Source organism: Lithobates pipiens, unplaced genomic scaffold, assembly GCF_037356315.1.
Source record: "Lithobates pipiens isolate NorthernLeopardFrog02 unplaced genomic scaffold, aLitPip1_a1.2 Scaffold_28, whole genome shotgun sequence".
In the NCBI taxonomy this organism is placed as follows: Eukaryota; Metazoa; Chordata; class Amphibia; order Anura; family Ranidae; genus Lithobates; species Lithobates pipiens.
Window position 1 is genome coordinate 32,508,203 of NW_027507789.1, and position 26,610 is coordinate 32,534,812.

Sequence of the window (26,610 nt, forward strand, 5' to 3'; positions counted from 1 at the left end):
TCTGTTTTTTATCCTGTTTTGTAGGTCCTGGAGACATGAAGTTGCACTTCTGTGTAGCTGCCTAGATTTCAGATTATTCCTTTCTGGGAACAGCCGCCCTCCCTCACCTTAATCTTCGCCTGGCATTTATGGCTTCACTTGACCACTCTATGCTCCGTTCAAGGCGCATGACTGGATGCTGTATGAGTGTGAAAGCCACTGGGCTGGTAAAGGGCAATAGCATGTGTAATAAAGGGAGAAAATGCAAGTCAATTTCAAGGCTCTGATCTTTGGAGTGGGTGACCGAGGGTGCAAGGGAGTGCTCATCAAAGTGCAGTTTTATTAATTAATGAGATGATGGTCAACAAATGATTACAGTTTTAGTAGTAAACTGATCACCTGTGAACCCATCTTTGGGGCCAGGTGGGATGGGGTGATCACACCCTGATGTCCAACACGTCACCAAAGTAAGACAACCCATTTAATGGATTTGCTCTCTCGCTGGCCCAAGAGACTGAAAAATCTTATTAACACAGGAGTAACACTTTGCGGGTCAGCCCAGTGAGGGAAGGGCATAGAAAAAAAAATACGTAACAAAATTTAGAATGTGTGTGTGTGTGTGTGTGTGTGGGGAAGGATGTTTCTACATATATGTGCTAGTGGAGGGTCTCAACCTTAAAGTCAATAAGTAGTACAGTAGTATATAGGTAGGATTTTAGGATACCCCTCCCATTAACAGAATACATCATTTTTATTAAAAGCATGTACAAATCTTTATCCAATAAAACATTTTAAATATACAGAGATTTCTCTTGTGTATTTTTTTACATTAATATCCTCAAACATTCTCCACCACCTGGATATAATCCATGGTAGTTTCAAGTTGAGACAGGGAAAAGGTTAACGCGTTTCACGGGGTCACCGCTTCCTCAAGACCTCCTGTCTCTTGTATAGATGCAAGAGGGCAACGTATGCTCTGAAAGTAAAAATTACAAAAAAATATTGTATTGATTCTTTTAGAGCATATATTGTCCTCTTGCAGCTATACAAGAGACAGGAGGTCCTGAGGAAGAGGCGACCCCGAGGAAAGGTGTCACCCCCCCCCCCCCATCTAGAAACCACCATGGATTATATCCAGTTGGTGGAGAATGGTTGAGGGTATTAATGTAAGAAAAAAAAACACAAGAGAAGAGAAACCTATGCATTTTTTAAATGTTTTATTGGAGAAAATAATGATTTGTACATACTTTTAAATATAATTGATGTATTATGTGCTCATTGGAGTGGTGTCTAAAATCCTACCTATATACTAGTTACAGGGAAAAGTATGATGGTCACATATAAATATAAATAATTCATCTAAAATAAGCGAAATAAAAAACAAAAAAAAAAAACACACTGATATGAAAGACCAACTAATTGGTCTTTTTTTGTGAGCTCTTGATCATTTTGCACTTTGCCAACTCTTTTGACTGCAACAAAATTGTCAATCGATCAAAATAAATCTCTGCTTGTGTGGTGGAGAACTAGTCGTAATACAGATCAATGAATTGATTTTTTTTTTTTTGATTTAATGTTGTTTTATCATTAGTATTTTAATTAATGATGAATAGTTTGCCACCATTAACTAAGCTGTGCTGGCGACAGAAACACACATCTGATGAGACTCTTAGGCATCCTAGATCAGTGATGGCGAACCTTGGAACCCCAGATATTTTGGAACTACATTTCCCATGATGCTCATGCACACTGCAGTGTAGTTGAGCATCATGTGAAATGTAGTTCCAAAACATCTAGGGTGCCAAGGTTTCGCCATCACTGTGCTAGGCTATAGATCTATAATGCCTAGAAGTAGTTGTGCAAACATTCTAATTACTTGTGTTGGATTTCATATGATGAATGAGAATTGTTGAAAGTTCTTTGTTACTTTCCATACCCAGGTAAGTTATAGGCTAGTGTATGGCCACCTATGGAGATAAGATGGTGTCCTGGCTGTCACATGTGCCCAAGGAAGGTGTATTCCCGATGTATGCGGATCGTTCCAACAGCAAACTTTAACCCAAAGCATGCTGATCATACGACTAGCTGAATGAAGACCTAATCATTACATTCCCTTCCCAGCAGACCCGATCGTTGCATTCCCTGCCAGCAGACCCGATCGTTGCATTCCCTGCCAGCAGACCCGATCGTTGCATTCCCCACCAGCAGACCTGATCGTTGCATTCCCTGCCAGCAGACCTGATCATTGCATTCCTTCCCTTCTCACCCAGTCTATGGAAATTATGCACTAATATTTTCCCCATCATCCTTAACTTGATTTTATCCGGTGAGTTTAGAAGGGTTAGTGTATTTACCATGTTTTGGGACTATGGTTTCTATACTTGTGACCTCTGAAACTGGTGAAGAGGAGTTCAGTAAAAATGATCTCCTGTATAAAAACTGGAAGAAAAAGGAAAAGAAAAATGTGTTGAATAAATTGCTGGCTATAATTTTATAAGCTGAACTAGGCAGAAGGTAGGTTTGGCACATTTTACACTATCCTTCAGTTAGAGTTTCAGGACCTGCCTATGCTGTCTGGCAGAAGTGTGGATCACAGTACTTCCTGAATAGTATTGGGGTTCATTCACACACACTAGGGGGCAGTAAAACTAGGAGAATGACTGCAGTTTTACCACGTACCTGAACAAGAGCAAAAATAGAAATGTATAGAATGTAGTGAATTATATGCAAGATGCCTTAGTTGTTCAGTTTATGGTCTCTTTAATTAGAATCTCCTTTAGGGTGGGAGCGTTGCTTGTACTGTGTCCAGCCTCTTTCAACTTCCGCAAGGCAGCCTCAGAGGCCATTTTGTCTCTCCCCACTCTCCAAGACAACTGAATGTGGGCCTGGAGGAAAGGAATAAGTAAAGTCAAGTTTTGCTCTTGTGATTCCTGCAGAAGAGCTACTGCCTGTTCGCTGTATGCCTGTGCCTCTGCCAGAGTATCCAGCTCCTGGTGGCACACCACCAGCCCAGCAAGCACAATCAGTCTGTGGGTAGATGGCCACGTCGGACAAAGCTTTTCTTGGAGACGCCAACAATTTGTCAATTTTGGGAGTGCTAGATTATATAATCCTGTACATGTAAGCTGCTGGGCCTTCTGCATGTCGCTCAAGTAGAAGAATCCCAAGAATTGTGGAGAGTATCGTAGAGCGGGTACTGAAGACACATGGCAGAGGAACTGCTCAAAGGCACGACTGCGTTTTGCAATGGTTTCCGCTGTGAAGTTCTTATGCAGACGCTTACGAGGAAAAGACACATTGTTCATTTGTTCAGGATAATGAGAACGTAGACTTTTCCTCAGTCGCTCTAGATCAGAGTAGCGACAGGTGACAAAGGCGGGTGAAGGATCATATTGTCCTGAGTGTAGAAGGTAAATGGTGTACATCTGAAACGGAAAATAAAGAAGGTAAATTATCATGGCTTGTGTAAAGCTACACTGTATATTTAACACAGGGGAACCCTTAAAAATTGCTTTCAGGCACCTGAACTTTCTCTGCTTACAAATTTCCCCACCCTGTGACTGGAGAGTGGAAAGAAAAGCAGCATACGGATTAGCTCACCTCAGGCAGCCAGGCATTCTGCTTTTTCCTCCGATCAGCATGGCTTCTTGCACTGCAGCACACCTAACAGCTGGCTTCTACCCAGACTCAGAGGCTCCACTCACACCTGATCATGGGCGGAATGGTCGCGGGCGAAAAGTTCTGCCCATGGCAAATTGAGACAGGAGGTTCACCCCCCCCGCACTCTTCTGGAACACATAACAGGTCTCAGAGGACTACGGGACAATTCACGCTGCAGGACTCGTGAATGCGCAGAAGGAAACAGGCTATGAAGCCTCAAGGCTTCACTTCCTGTTTCCCTTACTACAGATGGCAATGCCCGCACCCAAAGCCAATTAAAGAATCGGCTCGGTGAGGACATTGTGGGATTCCATTTCCTTATAGTAAAAGTCAGCAGCTACAGTATTTGTAGCTACTGCCTTTTATTTAAAGGAGCCTGAAGCTCCTCTTTAATGATTACAACTTTGCAATAATTTGTGCCCTTTACATCTTAACTTTCGGCTTATTGTGTTGAAACTATATCACACGATTTGGCGCATTTTTATTTCTTTATGGTGATACGTCGTTTGGAGGCCTGCTGAGAGCATCCGAGCGGATCCGAAGATTACGGGACATCCGAAATATCGGGAAAATCTCTGGCATCTGGGATCGGGACGTCTATGTAATCTGTGATTGAACTTGCGCAGTTTGACCTCCCCTAACAGGGGGGTCACTGGGGATCTGGTAAGCCTCCATCTATTAGTGGTGTTTAGAGGTGAAGGGTCCACGTGGTCAAGTATTATTTCATTGAATAAATAAGCTTCAGATATTTCCACTTTATTTATACACTGGACATTACTCATACTTTTTGTATTAATTTACATATGGACATTTGAATTAGTTTTTTTATCATCTCACTTGAGTTTTAAAAAAGTTTTTTTCACAGTATTGTTGTATTTGGTTTCACAGTTTTTTTCAGGTCACATTTACATTTAGGGGCCAAGCACTGCACTTTTTATTTCTTTGTTTCTTTTATTTTCTTTGTGCCCAGTGCCTGGTTATGGTGTTCAGCTGCTGATTTTTTATCAGTTTTTTTTTTACCAAGCGCACCTACCTAAGCCCTTTACATCTGCCTGAAGTAAAGCCTCAAGAAGAAACCCTGCTGACTTTTGTTTATGAAATTTTGAAATTTTTCTTTGCTTGGCTGTCACGCTGACCTTGCTTCTGTATTGGAGTCACAAATCCAGAACTATGAAAATAAGGAGTTACAAATTGACTGACAATTTTCTTTTTACCTACTTGTTCCAGGACAGTAGCCACTGGTTTAACCACGCGATTACCGTTTTCACAGGGAGGTCAGCAGTTGCAATCCCCATAGTTTTCTCAGGCTCAGGTTGACTTCAACATGGAAGCACAAGGAGACTCACCCAAGCTCTACCACTATGTAGATGGTTGATGAGCAGAGTAGGTGCACTGGCCGTAGCATTCACTTAGAAGTCCATAAAGAAAAGGGTGAGCCGGCAACCCAAAGACTTTATTTTATTTTTAATTTTTAATTTATGGATATGCAGTATGAAACAGTAATATGACAAAACAGCAATGTCCTGAAAAAGGTTATCTGCTGTAACATAATAGAGATGATCCAAAGCACATACTATACCACTCTGCAATATAGTAACAAATCACAACTAGCACTTCAGGACAATAGAAAAAAAATGGGGTTGTCAGCCAGCACAAGTTGTCGCCTCTCAGGATTGAGAACCCTCAATTAAGGATAAATTAAGTATTCACAAAAGCTTCTTCTTAGCATTATTTTGTGCTAAGAAATCCTGTTAACGCATTTCGGCCACAGCCTTTGTCATAGCATAAGTTAACAGAATAAAATCAAACTTTTTGTGCATGTGAACAGACCAAGTGAGGTAAAGAGATCAGTGGGAAACTTACCTCTTCCAACTGGTCTCTTTACCTCACTTGGTCTGTTTTTGATATAAAAAGTTTGATTGTATGCGGTTAACTTATGTTATTGGGAATGCTATGGCCAAAACACTTTAGCATTATGTTGGATTATTCATTACTGTTGTGCTAATAAATACTGTTAAGAAGCTTTTGGGTTGCCGGTTTATCTTTGTTATAGACTTCAGGATGACTTTAAATTTTTTTTAAAAGAGAATGGGGGAGGGTTAGAACCTCAGTTACATTTTTATTGCCAGTTTTTATTGGGGAGAATTCCCTCAACTTCCTGTCCTTTGTAATAGGGACAGAAATGTCATCCATAGAAAATAAAAATAAAAAGTTAGCTGCCCTATCAGAAGAACTACAAAAAGCGGTGGAGTAATACTTTATTCAACCTATAGGAATTATAGATATCTATAGATAAGAATCTTTTTACAGCCATAGTAACCCCTCGTTACACGCGCACACAGTCTGATGACGTTTGTAATCTGATTTTTAAAGAAAGCAGATGTTTTAAAAGAAGCTGGGAATGCTGAACGTAGGACTGACATTTTATAAAATATGACCAATGTTGCCAAGACCTGCATTTCGCATGACTGGTACTGTAAATCCAGATGTTGGATGAACAGCGGTGATGTGGCTTGTTCTAGCAAGGTTTGAAATGTATGCAAATCCAACAATTAACCTTTTGGTCTGTTAAATAGATCAATGAAAGGGTTTTAGATCTGTTGTCATCTGTGCAAAAAAGAAACTGTTGCTCTTGCCAGAAATCTGGTGAGTGGACAATTTCCTATGCCATTATCAGTTGTCATTGTGGTCAGTGCCCTTTCCTGTAGTTTACACTGCCACTTCTCTACTTACTAATGTAAAAATCTCCCATCATTAATGTTTTATTTTCCTTGCAGGTTACATCACCAAAGGAGGCTTGCAGCAACTCCCAAGTTTATGTAACAAATTATATAATCCTGACAGTGTACAAAATGTAATAAGCATATTGTGGAATTCATGCAAAGTGAAGGGTTCAAAGGAGTAATCCATGTGCAATTCATATAGAACAGATCTTCAAACTACTGCCCTCCAGCTGTTGTGGAACTACACATCCCATGCAGCAATGTAAAACACTGACATTCACAAACATAACTAGGCATGATGGGAACTGTAGTTATTATTATTATTCAGGATTTATATAGCGCCAACAGTTTGCGCAGCGCTTTACAATATGAGGGCAGACAGTACACTTACAATACAAATCAATACAGGAGGGATCAGAGGGCCCTGCTCGTTAGAGCTTACAATCTAGAAGTTACTGAACAACTGGAGGGCCATAGTTTACAGACCCCTGGTATAGAATGTCTAGAAATATGAAGATTTTTGTAAACATACATTACATACTTTTCATAAATTGGGTTCAATTCACAAAGCTGTACACAGGAATAAGGATTTTCAACCATATGACTCATGCCCCGTACACACGATTGGACATTCTGACAACAAAATCCATGGATTTTTTCTCCGACGGATGTTGGCTCAAACTTGTCTTGCATACACATGGTCACACAAAGTTGGTCGGAAATTCCGAGCGTCAAGAAATCGGTGACGTACAACATGTATGACGAGCCGAGAAAAATTACGTTCAATAGCCAGTGCGGCTCTTCTGCTCGATTCCGAGCATGCATGGAACTTTGTGCGTCAGAATTGCGTACACACGATCGGAATTTCCAACAACGGATTTTGTTGTCGGAAAATTTGAGAGCCAGATCTCAAATTTTGTGCGACGGAAATTCTGATGGAAAATGTCCATTGAGCCTACACACGGTCGGAATTACCGACAAAAAGCTCCCATTGAACATTTTCTGTCGGAAAATCCGACCGTGTGTACGGGGCATTAGTTTACTTTTTTTTAATTCCTAATAGTTTTGTTTGGACTAAACTGGTGCATTTTCTTCACCAATACATTTGCCTGCTGTCAGAACTGTATGTAATATCAGCTACATACAGTCCTGTGTTCTGCTAGTCCAGTTCCCAGAACAAGATGGAGTCAGGCCAAGTGCTGCTCAGCCAGCCATTCACAGAAAGCTTTGCATTTTATGAATGAATACAAGTCTCTCTAATTGGCATGGAGAGGCAGACAAATTACATCAAACTCTCTACCTCAGATAATCATAGGAAGCATTGAATTCATTCATAAAATACAAAGCTTCCTGCGAATGGCTAAGCAGTATTTATATTTTGTTCTGGGAACAGGACAGGAAGTCCCCATACCACTGCCACAACCCAGTGCTGTATACTGATGCTACATATGGTGTGTATATATAGCTTATGCTACATCTTATATAGTGCTGACAGCAGCCACAAGTATTCCTGTCCCCAAAAGAACAAGTGCTGCTCAACCATTCACAGGAAGCTTTGTATTTTATGGATGAACACAATGCTTCCTCTGATTAGCTGAGGTAGAGGCTGATGTCATCTGTCTGCCTCTCCACCTCAGCCAATTAGAAAAAGCCTTGTATTCATCCATAAGAATACAAACCTTTCTGTGACTGGTTAAACAGCTCTCAGACCACCTCCATTTTGTTTCAGGAATGGGACAGAAGTCTCTGTACCACTACTGGAACACAGATCTATATACTGTATGTAGCTGATGGTTCTCTGGCAAAATATCTAGGGTTCCACAAACTTTACATACATCCCCTCATTGTGGAAATTGGGGGTGTACATTCATGCTGATAAAGGCTTTTGGGGGTATAGCATGTTTGCTACTCTAGACTTTACAATTAGGCCTCTCAAACGTGGTTCTCTGGCCACCTGCACACACCCCAGGATTAAAGCAACAAAAGAGATGATATTTAGTAGACCTTGCCTAGACTTTTTGCCCTGACGGAGGCAAGTTCTTTTGCCTCCAGTGACAATTCTTGATAATGGCATCAAGGGACTGTTTGAAGAGATGTTGTCCCTCAAAAAATACGCAGGTCAAGTGCTCATTGAGTGGATTGCAGGGGCATAGCTGCAATCAGAGACTAGCACTGATGTAGAGAAGAGTCCTGATTAAAAGAAAAAAAACCCCATGAAAAAATACTAGCAGAAAATAGGGTAGCCGAGTTGAAAAAAAGATGTCTATGCTTCTAGGACAATAGCAAAAAAAGCAGAAGCCAGCTGGTACCGGGAGGTGTTTTGCTGGGTTTTCCTTTGATTCTCTCCCCCCAATGCTCCTGTAGGCAACAGTATACTCAAAAGGTTAACTCCTGTGACCCTTAGTGGAAAAGAAAGAAAGGCGCTTTTTGTAATGGATTAATATTTATGGCATTGCAGCATAAGGATAAAATGGTTGATCTTCTGCTTACAAGAAAACTGGGAAGGGGACGTGTCAGTTCGAAGCAGTTTTTTTCCAGGCAATAGGATCGCATTACTGCACGATTTTGGCATTGGCCCAGCATGCTCTTGGCACAGAAGTTTCAACACAGGACAGAGATTGAGCATTAAAAGAAACCTGTATGAAAATGATATATAGGGCCACCATTGCTGAACTCTTTTGATGACTAGTTGCTAGCTGTCATTCTGATCCAAAATTACCCATCTGAACCCAGCAGAAAAATCTGATCACTTTGAAAATACTGTAGTTTTTTTATTTGAGTCTTTCAATAAACTGTATTGAAGCGGTCAATGTATTGCCCAGTTTTGACTATTGGCTGACCAAAATTGACTAAAAATAGCAATGCGTATGGCCAGCTTTTGGGTTGGAGAAGTTTAACCCCTTCCCACTGAGCGTACGCAGATGTGCGTACTCGGCTTCCGGGGGGTATACCGGGATGATACCGTTTTTTACAACGGGCGATTGGCTATCCAGCCAGAACAACCGAAGCGGCTAAAAGCTGCTCGGCTGTTATGCAGGAGGAGCAGGAGGGGACGTCCCCCCTCCTGCCACCTCCTGCCGCTGTTACCAGTGCTCCCGTTCAATCGGGAGCACCGATGCACTGTCTGATGCCTCCGGCTGCTGGGGAGGAACTGGAACGAAACCGTAATTGGCTCCATTCCAGCCTCCTAATAGTAAACACGGAAGCGACGTCATGACGTCACTTCCCGTTTACTCGGCTGCCAATGGCGGCGGTTTTAAAAAAAATATACAGTATTCAGAATCGCCGTTTTCAGCGATCTGAATACTTTGAAGTGTAAAGGAGGGATCGGGGGTCTTTTAGACCCCCGATTCCTCCATAAAGAGTACCTGTCACCACCTATTACTGTCACAGGGGATGTTTACATTCCTTGTGACAGCAATAAAAGCGATCAAACTTTATTTAATAATTGTTTTTTTTAAAGCGCCCGCCGTCCCTGCGAAGCAAAGAAAACACTTACGGAAGTTGCGCCCGCATATGTAAACGGTGTTCAAATCACACATGTGAGGTATCGCCGCGATCGTCAGAGCGAGAGCAATAATTCTAGCACTAGACCTCCTCTGTAACGCTAAGCTGGTAACCGTAAAAAAAAATTAAAGTGTCGCCTATTGAGATTTTTAGGTACCGTACTTTGTCGTCATTCCACGAGTGCTCATGAAAGGGTTAAATTGAAGTCACATAAAATAATATGAGTCATGAGGGCCAATAAGAGCTGCAGGTGTGCCTCTGTGTGTCTGTAAATCCAGGAAGTGAACAGGCAGCAGCTTCAGCTGCCCACAGATAAAATGGTTGCAGCCAGACTGCAAAGTGGTTGGAGGGAAGCTTCAGAATGGCAAAGATGTTTTTATTACAAAATTATGTGAGCAGACTGTCGTTCCTGTTTAAGCCATGCTTAGCCGCATTAGGATGCACAGGTGTTCTGTGCATCCCTGTGCAGGCCGTCCTATTCATGTACGGATAGAGCCACTACTCCCAATATGAAATCCATGCAAGTGCATGTCCTCGAACGCACAAAACCCCGAATGCACCCAGGGTACCCGCATGGATGTTGCATTGGGAGCAGTGATTGTCTGTGCTGCCGCTGTGTTTGGTATGGGGATGCATGCAACACCCATGTATATCCATGTCGGTAAAACAGGGCTCTACACAGCACCGATCAAATCACCTCATGTGAATGAGGCCTTAAGTTGACCGACAATGATTTCCAGCAGGAGCCCCGCTATGAAACTGCAGCCACTCATAGCAAGTATAGCAGCTGCACTGGCTAAACAGGTCAGAAATACACTGCTCACCCCGCTATGATGAAGAAGGATGTGAATGAGGCTGTGCGACTATGTGATTTATTTTTTAACAAAGTATATGCATTTTGAGTCATAAAATACTATTTGCTGCAATCCAATGGGTTCTTAATGGTGTTTAAATATTTTAAAGTTGTGTGCGTGTATTTTTATTAAACAGGAAATGCACCCTTCCTTTCTTGTAAAAAGCAGTCCAAGCCATAGGTCACAGGCTTCTGCAAGTTTAATTAGATCTAATTTGCTTCCTCAGCAATTGTATAAATTCCCCAGTTGTGTGCAATTGTCTTTCTAGTGCTACAGGTTCAGTGACTTGGGATGAACCAGACTTACCGAGGGCGGATGAAGTGTGTACAGAAATGTATGTTAGAAGGCTGGCCATTGACTAGCCTGTATTTGTAGGAGGATTCCCGGGCTTATAATCCCCCCTCCTTCTCCCTGCAATCGTCTGCTAGCATTTCCGGGTTTCGTACAGGAAAGCAGGTGGCTACATCATTTCAGGTGTTCTGTCGAGAATTGGCCCCCCATCGAATAGTGCCCACACATGTACAGGATGGAGCCACACTTTAGCGGACTTGCCGATCAGCTGGAGTGCCGTGACCAGGGTGCTAGCGCACATCGTAGGTGGCATCTCTCGATGGGAGATACCATTTCACTGCCACAATTGAAACCTATACAAACAGCAGGGGGAGATGTAGTTCACACATTGTGCCTCGCTATTGCGGGGTGGCTTTACAGTGTGCTGATGGTCTGGTTTTATTTGTGTTGCAGGGCGGGTTTGCTGTGTTGGACTGCTGGTTTTGCATGCGTGAAAAAGGCGGATTGCAACACAGACAGAACCAGCTCTTCAACACAGCCACTAGCCACCCTCCAGCAGCAGCGATGCACAATCTGAGAACTGCGGTCTCCCCTCGTTTGTATAGGTTTAATTGTGCCTGTGAAATGGTATCTCCCATCGAGAGATACCTCCTACGATGTGCGCATGCGCCCTGGTTACGTCAGCCCAGCTGATCGGTAGATCAGCTGTTGTGCTGTTCAATACGGCGCATGTGCAGTACATACTGGGCACTATTCGATGGGGGGCACTTCGACAGAACACCTGTTCCAGTTCGGCGGTAGGACAAGCACATTCAACAATTTGTTTTCTCTGGTTCCCACACGACTATCAGGAGGAGGAGGGCTCATACTATGGGGGTACACAGGAGGGGTCCTCATACTATGGGGGTACACACCATACAAGGGGGAACACATACTATGCCCCCCCCCATCATTTCAGTGCATACTTCATGGTTTTGTTGCAGGTGGATTCAACGTTTACGTGTTGGAGCAGCAAGGGGTGTTTGGTGTATCGGTCAGTCAGTTATCTAGGTGTATGGCATAGCAGGATTTGTCACGTCTACGGATCCGTGCGGGCTGAGGTTTTATTTGTAAGGACTATATTAGCTAGTAGTGATGGACGAACTTCCGACGGGATGTTTCGCGGCGGACCCCATTCACTTTAATGGCAGGAGAACCTTAAACACCTCCAGGTCATATTTTTAGCCACAAAATACTTACTAGCTGTGCACACATAGTCCCACAACATCGACACTGACATACCAGAAGTATTAAGTGAATCTGGGATCGACAACGACAAACATTCTTTTTTTATCTGTGAAATTTTGTCAATTCAGGAGTGCATGAAGGCCATGGAGGAGAGGCAAGGTCAGGCCAGGCTATGAAGGGGGTGCAGGAGATGATCAGTGCCATAGTCAGGGCAGCGCAGTCCTGTGCCAGTGTCTCAGTGTGCCAACCTGTGCTTGAGCCCCTGACCCCTCCCTCTGCCCGGCCCTTACCCCCACCTATGCAGTGCTCCACTGCAGTGGTCCGGAGGTGCCAGTCCAGTGCTGATCCTCAGTCATGGTGCTGGCATTGCCTGCTGATTGGCTTCTCCGCTGCTATCTCCCTCACTGACACCAGCACTGAAATAGAACACTGACACCAGCACCGAGATAGAGAGCACTGACACCAGCACCGAGATAGAGAGCACTGACACCAGCACCGAGATAGAGAGCACTTCTGCAATTTCCCACTTTGGCTCAAGCCTGTTGCTCCTGCCCTACTCCTACCACCTCTGTGGAAGGGCCTGCCTCTTCCTCTGCCTGTCATTTTTTAAAGAAAAGTGCAGTATATGTGGAAGAAGGTATATAACACCCCGCTTCAATCTGTCGTTTTGGGGGGCCACTGGTCTATCAGACCAGTTATAATACTTTTTTTCTAATTGCGTTTGTCACGCTTTGTAGTATCGCTACCGAACCGCTCAGCAGTCACAATGCTGCACAGTGGAAATGCACTATATTATGCTTTCTATATTTGAAAGTATTTTATACGTGTATTACACCCCTATATACTGCACACCAAATAGTACACCTATACCAGTCCTTAAAAGGACCTTTGTGGACCTAATAGTAGCTAGCTAGTAGCTAGTGAATTGCAGACTGTCCCTGCTCCAAACACCAAACTGTCCCTACACTGAGAAACGACAGCTGCAGAATCGGTCAGCAGCACTGCAGTGCACTATAATATGCTTTCTATATTTGAAAGAAAGTTTATTATAAGTGTATTACAATCCTATATACTGTACAGCTATACCAGTCCTTAAAAAGGACTTTTGTGGACCTAATAGTAACAGACTGACTGTCCCTGCTCCACACAGTGTCCTGTCCCTACACTGACAAAAGACAGAATCTAAAATGGCCGCCAGATCAGGTCTATTTAAAAGGTAGGGGGTATGTCCATGTGCTGAAATGTCTCAATTGGCTGTCCTATACCCCATGATGGATGTTTAATGGGTCAAAGTTCTTCACAATGTATACGAATACAGCGAACAGCGAACAGCGGCAGAAGTCCGCCGGTTTGGCAAATCGCGAACGAACAAAGTTTGCCGCAAACCGAATCGCAAGGCCATCTCTATTAGCTAGTTTTCTCACCCGTACATCATACGTCACTTTCATTCCTATTTTATGCCCACCACGGTCTGTAGGTACCAAGCCCTGAGTGTTCGTTTTTAAATTACCTGTCTGGGCGCTGCAGGTTACTCAGGCTCACCACACACACACACACACACACACACACACACACACACACACACACACACACACACACACACACACACACACACACACACACACACACGGAGGGGGGGAGGGTTACTAGGTTTCCCACACACGCCGTTTCAGTTCTTGCAGCACCACACACTGTTACTTAGTATGTTAGGGTATTGTTGGTGGTTAAAGCCCCATACACACTATCAGTTTTTCTGCTGAGTTTTTCCTTCAGATTTACCAAAACTATATAATATGAGGTCAAACTTTAGAAGTTTCAATGTGTATGCAATCAGGCAGGCCCTTGCACTACGTGGTTTTGGTAAATCTGAAGGAAAAACCTAGCAGACAAACTGATAGTGTGTTTGGGGCTTTAGTCTGACTGACTATCTCTAGTTGGTTTTTCCCACAGATTTGAACATGTCACACGTATCAGAGAGTGACGGATTTGTCTTCAACCACCTACTCCAGTTAGAGGCTCAGACAGGGCTGGACTGGGACAGAAATTTGGCCCTGGACTTCATCATGACCGGCCCACTTTAATTTTGAGTGTCCCCACCAGCCACCCCCTTCACATCAGAGTCCCCACCAGCAGCCCCCATCACATCAGAATCCCCTTCACATCAGAGTCCCCACCAGCAGCCCCTTCACATCAGAGTCCCTTACAGAAGCCCCCTTCACATCAGTCCCCATCTGAAGTCCTCTTCACATCAGAGTCCCCACCAGCAGCCAATTACAGAAGCCCCCTTCACATCAGTTCCCATCAGAAGCCCTCTTCACATCAGAGTCCCCACCAGCAGCCCCTTTACATCAGAGTCCTTTACAGAAGCCCCTTCACATCAGTCCCCATCAGCAGCCCCCTTCACATCAGAGTCCCCACCAGCAACCCCCTTCACATCAGAGTCCCCTACAGAAGCCCCCTTCACATCAGAGTCCCCTACAGAAGCCCCATTCACATCAGAGTCCCTTACAGAAGCCCCATTCACATCAGAGTCCCCTACAGAAGCCCCTTTCACATCAGAGTCCCCTACAGAAGCCCCCTTCACATCAGAGTCCTCCCTCTCCTCCCCCTCTCACATGTACTCACAGTTTTGAAGGTAGCTTTTCTTCCTCTCTCCAGTCATGTGATAAAAAGTGATAGGGGAGAGAGGAAGGAAAGTCTGCCACTGTCTATCTCCCCCTGCAGGCTGGAGGGAGCATAACGTCTAATGCTCTCTCCAGCAAGTGATGGAGCTGCTCCTTCTGACAGGAGTGAAATCGCGATCACTCACTGTCAGAGAGAAGCGGCTCCAGGACTGCACTAGACCGGCCCACTGAGCCATTGGCCCACTGGGAATCTCCCGATAGTCCCGATGGCCAGTCCATGCCTGGGCTAGGAGCACGGGAGCACAGAAGCACTCCATCCCTGAGAAACTGGACTATTCCAAAGCCCATCGCTGAACTCCAACGCAGGGGCATTACATTCTCGGCCACAGCCATTAAAGGGGAGTTGTTTAGACTTCTGTTTCCAAACCCGGCCCAGCCGCAACCATCCACCAGTCCAGAGCACATGTCGTTACTCACATCTCTGACTCAGATCCATACAGTTTTAAATACGCTCTCCACTTCAGCAGTTACAAGATAGGATGGACATGATTGAGGTCCGTCCAGTCACAGTGGAAGTTTCAAAGGCTTCTATAGGTCCTGCGCCATCCGGAACCTCTGTAGGTAATACCAGTGTGCCGTTACCTCTTGCTGTTCCTTCACCACTATCAGTACTACCTTCCGTATCTCCTGCGCACTTCATCCCAGCCAATCTGAAAAAAGACATTCTGGAGGGGAAGGACATTAACCTGGCATCCCTGCTCATAGCTTCGCAGCACATTGTTGAGAGCAAGACTTACGCTTGCAAGGAAGTCTCAATGTTCCTCAAAACCAGGGATCCAAAGGCTTAATCGCAAACTGAGCATAGCCGAATTTGTTCTCTCTTTTGATATTTATAGGGACGTTATTCATGCCATCTGTTCCACCTGTATCTCAACAAGGTGGTGGATCTAGCCCACAAATATGGTGGTTCTACATTTTATGATTACCACTGATCGTTTTTGGCAAAGGTCGCTGCCACTTGGGCACAGTTTCAGTTAGTTACATGTTAGAGCAATGTAGACACGGAGCTATTCTGTAGGTATTTCGGCAGTCAGAAGTCTCCAACTTGTGGTAATTGCCATTCATCTGCTCATACCTCCAATTGGTGTCCAAACCTGGAACATCCCATACCTACTGGGTCCACCAGGCAGGGGTCCAGTGGTTCCTCCACAGGGCCATCGGGGCAGGCTGATGAACTGGGCAGACCCATTCATTATCTTGGCAAGGGTCAGCTGTGCAATAACTTCAACTACATGGTCTGCAACTATAATCAATGCAGACTCCTTCATATTTGTGCCAACTGTTTCAGAGCACACCCCAAATCTGCCTATCCCATCAAGTCATCCAGTTCATCATGATTGAGCCGAGTCAACATATCCAGGTTAGATTTCTGGTGGTTACACCACCCACCCACCAGCTCTTAGGCATTTTCTTGTGGAAATTTTTTTTGATGGGTTTCATACAGGCCTCACCACTTTACCTTTGTAGTCTTTTGAGTGTGCCAATTTGTTATCTGCTGCCAGGAATGCTCAGTGGATGAATTATTAAAGATAGAGTTGGCCCTATGACAAACCCCTTGGCTATTTTCTTGTTCACCATTCAGCATGTGGAGGGTTAGCCCCATCTGTGTGGTAAAGGGTACATTTTCAAATAAATGTCGGTTATTCTATGACTTCCTCATTCATCACACATACCTAGTCTAAATTCTCTCATTCCATCAGAGGAATTTCACTGTTATATTCATCATTAGACTTGGCCATTTAGCACATTTTACAGTCAGGTAGGGGCACATGGTTATCCAAAGTGGATATTTTGGATGCCTTCAAAGTCCTCTCCATCAAACCTTCCCTCTGGCAATGGCATGGGTTCAAATGGTGGGACCAGTATTATTGCGCCACAAAATTGACATTTGGCTCCAAGAGCAGCCCTGGCTTTTTAATATTTTTGCCTCAGCTCTCAATTGGGTATTGTCCAATCGCAAAGGGTGTCGTAAGGCGAGTCACTACTTGGACGATTTTTTTTTTTATTAGAATGCCCTGAGCAGTCTCGCAAAGGACCTCATAGCACTTACAGAACTGTTCATGGATTTGAATGTCCCCCTAGCTGCTCACAAGGTTGAAGAGCCTTCCACTGTGATCACCTTTTTATGCATCTCCTTAGACACAGACCGCATGGTCGCCAGTTTGCCTCAGGATAATCTGAATAGGATTTGAGGCTTCATTCATAATCTGGTCAGGTCCCCTGTGTGCTCCAAGGAGGAGTTGGTCGGTGTTAGGCATGCTCAACTTTGCCATGAGGATTATTCCTCAGGGCAGGTCATTTGTTTCCAGGCTGTTGGTTCTTCTTCCCCTGTATCAGGACACCGATTCGGCCATGAAATTAGAAGCCGATGCTCGTGTGGATCTGCTCATGTGGGATCAGATCTTGTGCAGCTGTGACACCATGTTTATCCATCTGCCTATGGCCATGTCCCCCAGATTTTTTTCTGATGCCGCTGCCTCAGTGGGTTTTTCAGATATATTTGGATGTCAGTGGTTGGCCAGTCCATGGCCCCGCCGAGGTTTAACATTTCCAAGTTTGCTCAGACTTCTGCACTTTTTGAGATTTATCCAATAGTGGTTGCTGCTGTCACTTGAGGACCCACTTGGGCTGGGCACAGAGTTGTATTCTTTACCGATAACTCGGCCACAGCCGAGATTATCAATAAAGGTAGATCCAGGTCTCTCCCAATAATGTCCTTCATGTGCAGGTTGACATCTCATTTTGATTTCCAGCGTTTCTTCCTACAGCATCCAGAAGCAGATCTGGTAGGCAAGATGGTTCCACCTTTCTCCCTGTTGTCATTGGATTAGATGCACTCAAGGCACAGGTTTCGGACCTGGTGAATGCATCACTGTCGAGTAACACTCTGAGCTTACAAGATGCTGTGGAGGTGTTTTGGTGGTTTCACATTCCTCTATCCCTGCAATTGGGTTGGGGATGTCAAGTACATGATGGCTTTCGTGGCTTATTGTCATGGCAAGTTATCCCTGTCATTTAACACCATCAAGTTGTACCTATCAGGTATTCAGCACTTCTCACTTCACAATCCTGTCAGACCCTCCACTTTTGCAGCTCGTCCCATCAAAGCCCTTCTTAAAAGGTATCCAGAAAAGTCAGGGACAGGCACGGTTGACATGCATACCTATCTCCAGCCAGATCTTCCGTGGGATAGTGGATTTGTTGCCTTTCACCCTTTGGGTCAGGCCCCAGCCTTGTCCTCAAGGCGGCTATTTTCCTTAGTTACTTTGGTTTCCTCCGACCCGGGAAGGTGTCCCAAGCTGGCCGTAATGCACCTGTACTCCTCAAAAGGTAGTCTCACCAACAACAAAAACCGGCAGACAGGTCAGGGTTTGTGGTCAATTATTACAAAACCAAATGCTTTCTGGTGTCCAGGTGAGGTCTTGGACCAGCTCTCCTCCATGTTTTTAGTGGCCCCTCTCGATAGCAATTTACTCCCTTTCCCCTACGCAGCCTCTTGCTTCCGGACAGCTCATATCACGTCACAATTTTGAGTGCTAAATTGGGGTTAAACCCGAAACAGTTTTTGGGTCATTCCTTTAGGATCGGGGTGGTGTCCACAGCATCCAAGCAAGGGGTCCCATCTCACGTCATCAATTTACATTACATTCCCGATCCTCATGTGGAAGTTAAATTGGCTTTTGCAACTTTGCTGGATTAGTTGTTTGTCATGTTTTCCCATTAAACCTCACATTACTGTACCTAGTTCGTGTCCTTTTTGCCCTCTTAAGCATACTCTTAAATGCCACCATGGTACACCTCAGGTCGCCATAGTTGGGGTAATATGTTCCTCCAGTATCCAAACGGACTACAAAATTATGTTTTAATGCTATAAATGAGCTGCTGGGTGGTAAAGGCTGTAGGGTACATGTGATGTTAAATTGTAGAAGCATGCAGGCCACATTCCTATACAGATATGCTTAATCCACTACTACAAACTGAGTTCGCATTTTTAGCCAGAAGGATATTCGGAGGCGTAGTATTGGAAAGGAGAATATAGTTGTCAGCAACCTCTCTACCTCTCTAGACAGCTGTTGACTAAGGAACCCGAGCTACGACCTGCTAAACTTCCCAGTCAATGTAAACAGCCTCACTTGGGACTTCCCAGGGTTACATCCCCAGGTTAAGGGCCAGTTCCTGTTAACTGCCAACACCATGTGAAGAAAAAAAAAAAAGTGTTACTTAGTGACCAGCAAGATCAAGCTCATTAAACAGGCAAATTGAACTTGGCAAAGATTAGCCCTGAAGTCCAGATTCTAATGCATACTAAAACTAGTTTTAGCCTTGCTTCACACTGACTGAGGGAATGAACTTGCACACTTTCATTCCCGCATGTCAGTCCCGACTTCGGGGGGCGATTTTAGAGACATCTGTGCGGGTTTCTGCACAGATGTCAATGGAAATTGCACAAAAAAAAAATAAAATCGCCAAAAGTAGTACAGGAACTACTTTTGGGAATCGATGCACCACCAAAAATGTGTTGCACCGATTCGGACACTGCCATTGGCAGCAATTGCCACCGATTTGGCATGTGATTTGACATGTCAGAAAGCATCAATGTGAACCAGGGCTTAAGGCCAGTTCACACCATAGAAACGCAGTCCGGATGCGTTCCAGATGCTTTTCTGCATCTGCGTTTTTGACGCAGCCCATCGCATTTTCCCCCTTTTTTTTCCTTAACCTTAAAGTGATTTTCTAAAAAAAAAAAAAAAAAAAAAACAGACTTTACAAACATGTTATAATTATCTCCTCTGTGCAGTTGGTTTTGCACAGAGCAGCGTGGATCCTCCTCTTTTTGGGTCCCTCTTCGCTGTTCCTCGCCCCTCCCCTCCTGTCGGGTGTCCCCACAGCAAGCAGCTTGCTATGGGGGCACCTGATCCAAGTCACAGCTCCCTGTGTCCAGACAGCCCCATCCGGTCACACCCCCTCCCCTGATTGGCTAACTGACAGCCATGGGAACCAATAGCGCCGCTGCTGTGTCTCAGCTAATCAGGAGGAGAGTCCGGGTGGCTAAGACACTGCTGGAGAGAGATGGGGCTCAGGTAAGTAATTAGGGAGTGCTGGGTAGGCTGCTACACACAGAAGGTTTTTTTTCTTAATGCATTAAGATAAAAAAAAAAAAAAAAAACCCACCTTCTGCATTTACAACTCCTTTAAATAAGGACATGTGTGTTCCAGGGCTTTTGATACGTTTTGCCAGTTCATATAAATAAAAATGATCCGTGCAGGTTACTAATACATAAATAACGTGAAATAATCCACAATGATGCCCAAAAATAAACACAATGAATGAAACTCAAATAATGTGTGTGTGTCAAAGAGTCCAAATCATGGTGATTAGTTAGTGACGATATTCATAAAAGTTCATAGTAGTGGAATCTTGTAATTAAATATTTATGTTGTGAAAATGATAAAACAAACAGAAATTTCACCGCTCCAGGTCAAACCACTGACAGGCTGCTAGCTCTCCACGTAGATAGGGGTTCCAGGTGCAGGCTGATTGCATAAGCCAAGTGTGCAGAAACAGAACAAAACTCTGGATAGCCGCACTCCGGGTTGAGTAAAAAATAAAGTGCCTTTATTTCTTCAAATGCAGGTGCAAAACTCCATAGAACAACACATCACAGCAAAGGGGAACAAAAACATGAACAAGATTCTGACGCGTTTCACGCTACAAACAGCGCTTACTCATAGCATTTGAAGAAATAAAGGCACTTTATTTTTTACTCAACCCGGAGTGCGGCTATCCAGAGTTATGTTGTGAAAATGATGTCGATCTTTGTGACTAAACTGTCACGTAATGCTCACAGAGCTCTTACCTCCAAGTGGAGAAAGATAAGCCTCAAAATCAATATCCTATGGTGGGATGGAATATCTACCGTCCATGTTCCCAAACGATATCCGTATGGGCGATTCTGGTTATGGTCCACCGTCTACTGAGCGAGTCTTCTCTCTGTTATGAGCTGGGTAAGCCTCCAAGTCTTGTGGTTCCGTGGTAAACGTTTAGTGTTCGTTATTCAGGGAAATAAAGAAAAACAGGCCTCCCATAGTGTAATATATAATGATAATGCAGTTTATTAAAAATACCAAATAGCCTCTTACATTCAAAAAGTAAAAAACAAGCTTATCTGTGTGTTGTCTCGTGTCAAACACATTCCCTGCGTCACTTCGGGTTACTTGAATTTCCAGCCACGCTCCGTGGCCTATTTTCTTTTATTTCCCTGAATGGCGAACACTAAACATTTACCACAGAAACCACGAGACTTGGAGGCTTAGGCCGCGTACACACGGGCGGATTGTCTGTCCAACTTAGTCCGCTGAACCGTGTTTCAGCGGACAATCCGCTCGTGTGTGGGCTTCCGCGACTTTTTCAGCGGACTGTCTGACGAACAAAGTCTTACGGAATTTCCGTAATTTTGTCCGTCCAAACTTGGTTTTGTCCGTCCAAACTTGGTTTCAGCGGACAGTCCGCTCGTGTGTAGGCAAGTTGGACGGACTAAGTATGGCGCATGCTCAGAAAGGATTTACACGGCCGAAGGTTGCATTGAAGTGTATAGGACGTCGTTTTTCTAGTCCCGTCGTACGTGCTGTACACGTCATCATGCACGCTTTCAGCGGACTGTCTGCTCATCGTGTGTGGTCAAGTCCGTTCATTCAAATTTTGAACGGACTGTCTGTCGGATTGTCTGACGAACTTAGTTGGGCAGACAATCCGCCCGTGTGTACGCGGCCTAACCCAGCTCATAACAGAGAAGGCTCGTTCAGAATACCGTGGACCATATCCAGAATCGCCCATATGGGATATCGTTTGGGAACACAGACGGCAGATATTCATCCCACCATAGGATATTGATTTGAGGCTCATCTTTCTCCACTTGGAGGCAAGAGCTCTTTGAGCATTACGTGACGGTTTAGTCACGAAGATCAACATCATTTTCACAACAGATATTTACTTACAAGATTCATCACTACTATGAACTTTTATGATTATCGTCACTAATCACCACGATTTGGACTGTTTGTGCACACACATTATTTGGATTTCATTCATTGTATTTATTTTTGCACATCATTGTTGATTATTTCACTTTATTAATTATTTATGTATTAGTAACCTGCGCAGATCATTTTTATTAATATTCACAGTTTTTTGTGTTTAGTGTACACTTTAGATCTTTCAGCGGTTTTACATATTTTATATATTAGCACAACTAATTTATTTTCACTCATTTAGTAGCGCAAGGGATCACACCCAAACAGTGTTCCAGTATAGTTCAGTGCAGGAAAAATGCAGAACGTTCTACTTTTTATTCTGGAACTGAGCACACTGGAACTGCAAGCACTGGTATGAACTAGGCAATTGAAATTCATAACCTACTTTCCATGCTTTCTTGATGCAGGCATTTTTTTTTTAATTAAAAAAATATATATATATATATATATATCACTGTATCCTGTAAAGGCCAGTGGATGGTACCACAACATGCAGCAGGGGACCAAGCATCCGATAACCCCTGGAAGTGTCAGGTGTACTTTCACTAATCTGTAGCCCTGGTTAACACGAGTGCAGATTTGAAATCACACTACTGTAAAGCCACGGATCAGTGTGATTTGGGCCTCCAATTTCATTGCAGCTCGAGACTTCATTTAACAGAAGTCTATGCAAGTTGCAATGAAATGCCAAAAAAGTAAAGCAGAAACTTTTTTTCAAAGGCACTGCGACTTGAGTTGCAATGATTTGAGCGGTTCCATTGCTGGCAACGGGGAGTGGCAGTCATGCGATTTTGAACTGTCAAATCGCCTGACAAAATGTACCAGTGTACTCTCTGAAAGCTCTATGGAAGCTGAAATCCCTTGCGCCAAAACACTTCTAAGGCCGCGTACACACGGGCGGATTGTCTGCCCAACTAAGTTCGTCAGACAATCCGACAGACAGTCCGTTCAACTTTTGAATGAACGGACTTGCCCACACACGATGAACAGACAGTCCGCTGAAAGCTTGCGCAATGACGTGTACAGCACGTACGACGGGACTAGAAATACGACGTCCAATACACTGCAATGCAACCTTCGGCGTGTAAATCCTTTCTGAGCATGCGCCATACTTAGTCCATCCAACTTGCCTACACACGAGCGGACTGTCCGCTGAAACCAAGTTTGGACGGACAAAATTACGGAAATTCTGAAAGACTTAGTCCGTCAGACTGTCCGCTGAAAAAGTCCGCTGAAGCCCACACACGAGCGGATTGTCCGCTGAAACACGGTTCAGCGGACTAAGTTGGGCAGACAATCCGCCCGTGTGTACGCGGCCTAAGGGTGTTGAATGCCTAGTCCCCAGATGTTTGATTCCATCTGTCAGCACCTACATCACTGTTGTGTCCTGCAGTGATGTAGGGGCCAGCAAACGGTACCAAAGCAGGAGATCATGCCATAGACACTCCCGGAAGTGTTATGCCGCATACACACATCCGGACTTTGACGGACTATGTCCGACGGTCTTCCCGGCGGACTTTCAGCGGAGGTCCGACGGACTTTCTGAAGGAAACAGACTTGGCCACACACGACCGGACCAAGTCCGTTCATTTTGAACGTGATGACGTAAATGGGACTAAACAAGGAAGTTCAATAGCCAGTAGCTGCCCTTGCTTCGTATTTGGTCCTTCGGACCAGCACACAGACAAACTGTTTTCCCGATTTTTAGTTGGTAGCGAGTCCATCGCATAGATTTGAAACAGGTTTTATTTCTAGGTCCGCCGGACTTTTGGGAAAGAAAAAGTCCGCTGGAGCCCAAACACGATCGAATTGTCCGACGGATTCCGGTCTGCCAGAAAGTCTGATCGCGTGTACGCAGCATTAGATGCAGAAAAAAAAAAGGGAGAAGAAGAAGAAGAAGGAGCACTGTAGGAGTATTAAACATGTAAAATGGTTGACATGATAACTTTTAAATAGACCTTCATGATTAAAGTGACCAAGCCATTACACAACAGCGTTCTGCACATTCAGCTAGAGATAATGGGGCAGAGAGGAACAAACTATAAATAGAAAAGCTGTTATTTCTAACACCACCAGGTATTCTTCGATATTATATATGTCATTAGGAAACATACCATTCTGCAGTACTCACCACATACTTGGCATGTATGTCACGCACAATATTAGCCTCCGTCACCTCAAACGTCAACCTGATGGGCACGCCATTTTCTTGAGTATGTGCCCACATCTCTTTCAGTTGTTGTGTTAGAAGAGGATGGGCATTCGGCTCCTCTAGCAATCTACCTTCTGAAAGAGAGCGAGAATGTTTAAATACAGTAAATGAGAACCCAATCAAAAGAGGTTTTTAACCACTTCCCACCCGGCCAATGCACATATACGGCCGGGTGGGAGCCGTCTACTCCTGATAGGACGTTCAGGAACGTCCATCAGGAGGAGCGGGATCGCGCGCGCGTGCCCGCGCAGGGGACACGGCGCATCTCAGATCGGCAGGAGGGCTCTGTGATTGGCCCTCCTGATCACATGACGGCCGTGTCCAATCACGGCCGTCATGTGATGTAAACAAACAGCCGGTTGCTAGGCAATCGGCTCCTCCTCTCCTCACACAGAAGTCATCGCTGAGGAGAGGAGAGCAGATCGCTGCAGCCAGCTGATGATCAGTGAGTATGGGCTGTTTTTTACAGCTTTTTACTCACTGATCTTCAGTCTAGTGTAAACAAACAACACACCACACAGTGTAAACACAGTCCCCACATATGTCGCCATAACACACATGTCCCCAAAACATACATGGCCCCAAAAAATAAAAACACATGTCCCTAATAATAAAAACATGTCCCCCACATATGTCCCACTAAAATCACTTGTCCCAATGATTATGTGCACACATATGTACGTGGTCACCTGCACACATATGTACATGATCATTTGCGTACATATGTCCGTGATCACACAAACCAATTATTATACACTTAACGGAATTTTTTTTACCAAAAACATCTAGCGGAATACATTTTGGCTTAAATTTATGCCAAAATTTGATTTTATTGGATTTCTTTTAAAATAGAAAAAAGAAAATATTGTTTTTTTTCCAAATTTCCGCTTTTTTGCGTTTATATCGCAAAAAATAAAAAACGGAGTCGTGAATAAATACCACCAAAATAAAGCTCTATTTGTGCGAACAAAATGATAAAAATTTCATTTGGGTACAGTGTAGCACGACCGCGCAATTGTCACTGAAAGCGCTAGAGCGATGAAAGCTGAAAATTGGGCTGGGAAGGAAGGGGGCGAAAGTGCCCTGTATTGTAGTGGTTAACCTCAAATGCACAATCTGAATGCGTTGGCCATCCATGTTCAATCCGATTTAGCCTTCATAAAGCTATGCAATATAAGGACCTATCCAAAAAATTCACCAAGTTTCTTTTAATGTGGCAAGCCCTTTTATTAAATCTTTGCTCCTGGAGATAATTTGTATAATCAGATTGTAATGTGTATGGTTAGCGTTGCTCGGTAGGAACCCCACAGCAATGGTCTCAATAGTAGGGGTGCTAATGACAAAGAAATAGGATAGTCTGGATGAAAGACCATTACCTATCAGTAAGTTTTTTAGATTGCAGAATAAACTGATGCAAATTGAAGAAAAAACAAAACAAACATACACATTCCATACAAACAGTGTGCCTGGTGGGAATTGGATTGTGGTAGCCAAAACATGCTTCAAATAATACTTCCAAATATGGTGCCATTCATTGGGAATGTCATCCCATCCCACTGTACAGTATTGGGCAACACACACATACTGCAACACATTACAATGCAAATATGGGGAGCTTATTGTTGGGTGCATTGGAAGCCCATTTACAATAAATAGGCTGCTTTAGTTCCACGCCCATTAAAACAATAAAGCTTAATACACACATTGAGATAAACGGATGAATGTCCGTTTTTTTTTGTTGTTTTTTGCATGCTAGTCTCCAAAATCGAAAATGAAGAGGTTACTAAAGTACAGAAAGTTATCGCACGACAGAATAAAAATTCAGAAGTGACGTAACTTTTCCGGATGGCAACTGTACCGATTAAAACTAAAATCTTACGATCTGGTATCGTACGAGAAAAATGTCGTATTTGTCCCTTTGGAAAATTTGGACAAAAGCTGTATGACCCTTTTATCCTGAAAGTGGCCCAAAATGATCTAAATTGTACTCCCGGCCCTTTTATCCTGAAAGTGGTCCAAAATGACAAAAGATCACACCCCGGCCCTTTTATCCCAAAATTAGTCCAAAATGAGAAAAAATCGCACCCCCAGCCCCTTTATCCCAAAAGTGGCCCAAAATGATCAAAGTCACACCCCCGGCCCGTTTAACCCAAAATTTGTCAAAAATGACAAAAAATCGCACCCCCGGCCCTTTTTAAATCCCAAAATTAGTCCAAAATGATCGAATTGCACCCCTGGCCCTTTTATCCCAAAAGTGGCCCAAAATGATCTCGCACCCCCGGCCCTTTTACCCTGAAAGTGGCCCAAAATGATCAAAATCGCACCCCGGCCCTTTTTTCATGAAAGTGGTCCAAAATGAGAAAAAATCGCACCCCCGGCCCTTTTATCGCAAAATTAGTCCAAAATGAGAAAAAATCGCACCCCCGGCCCTTTTATCCCAA

The 26,610-nt window shown here is 44.0% G+C and overlaps 1 protein-coding gene across 1 annotated transcript; it reads right to left on the reverse strand.

The window, feature by feature from the left end:
- Positions 1 to 1,796: 1,796 nt before the first annotated feature.
- On the reverse strand, positions 1,797 to 24,240 carry LOC143934845 (sorting nexin-21-like). Its single transcript, XM_077458453.1, has 2 exons — positions 24,089 to 24,240; positions 1,797 to 3,404 (listed from the first exon to the last, which is right to left on the reverse strand). The coding sequence occupies exons 1-2, from the start codon at positions 24,182 to 24,184 to the stop codon at positions 2,724 to 2,726; spliced, it is 777 nt and encodes a 258-aa protein (XP_077314579.1). The 5' UTR covers positions 24,185 to 24,240; the 3' UTR covers positions 1,797 to 2,723.
- Positions 24,241 to 26,610: the final 2,370 nt, after the last annotated feature.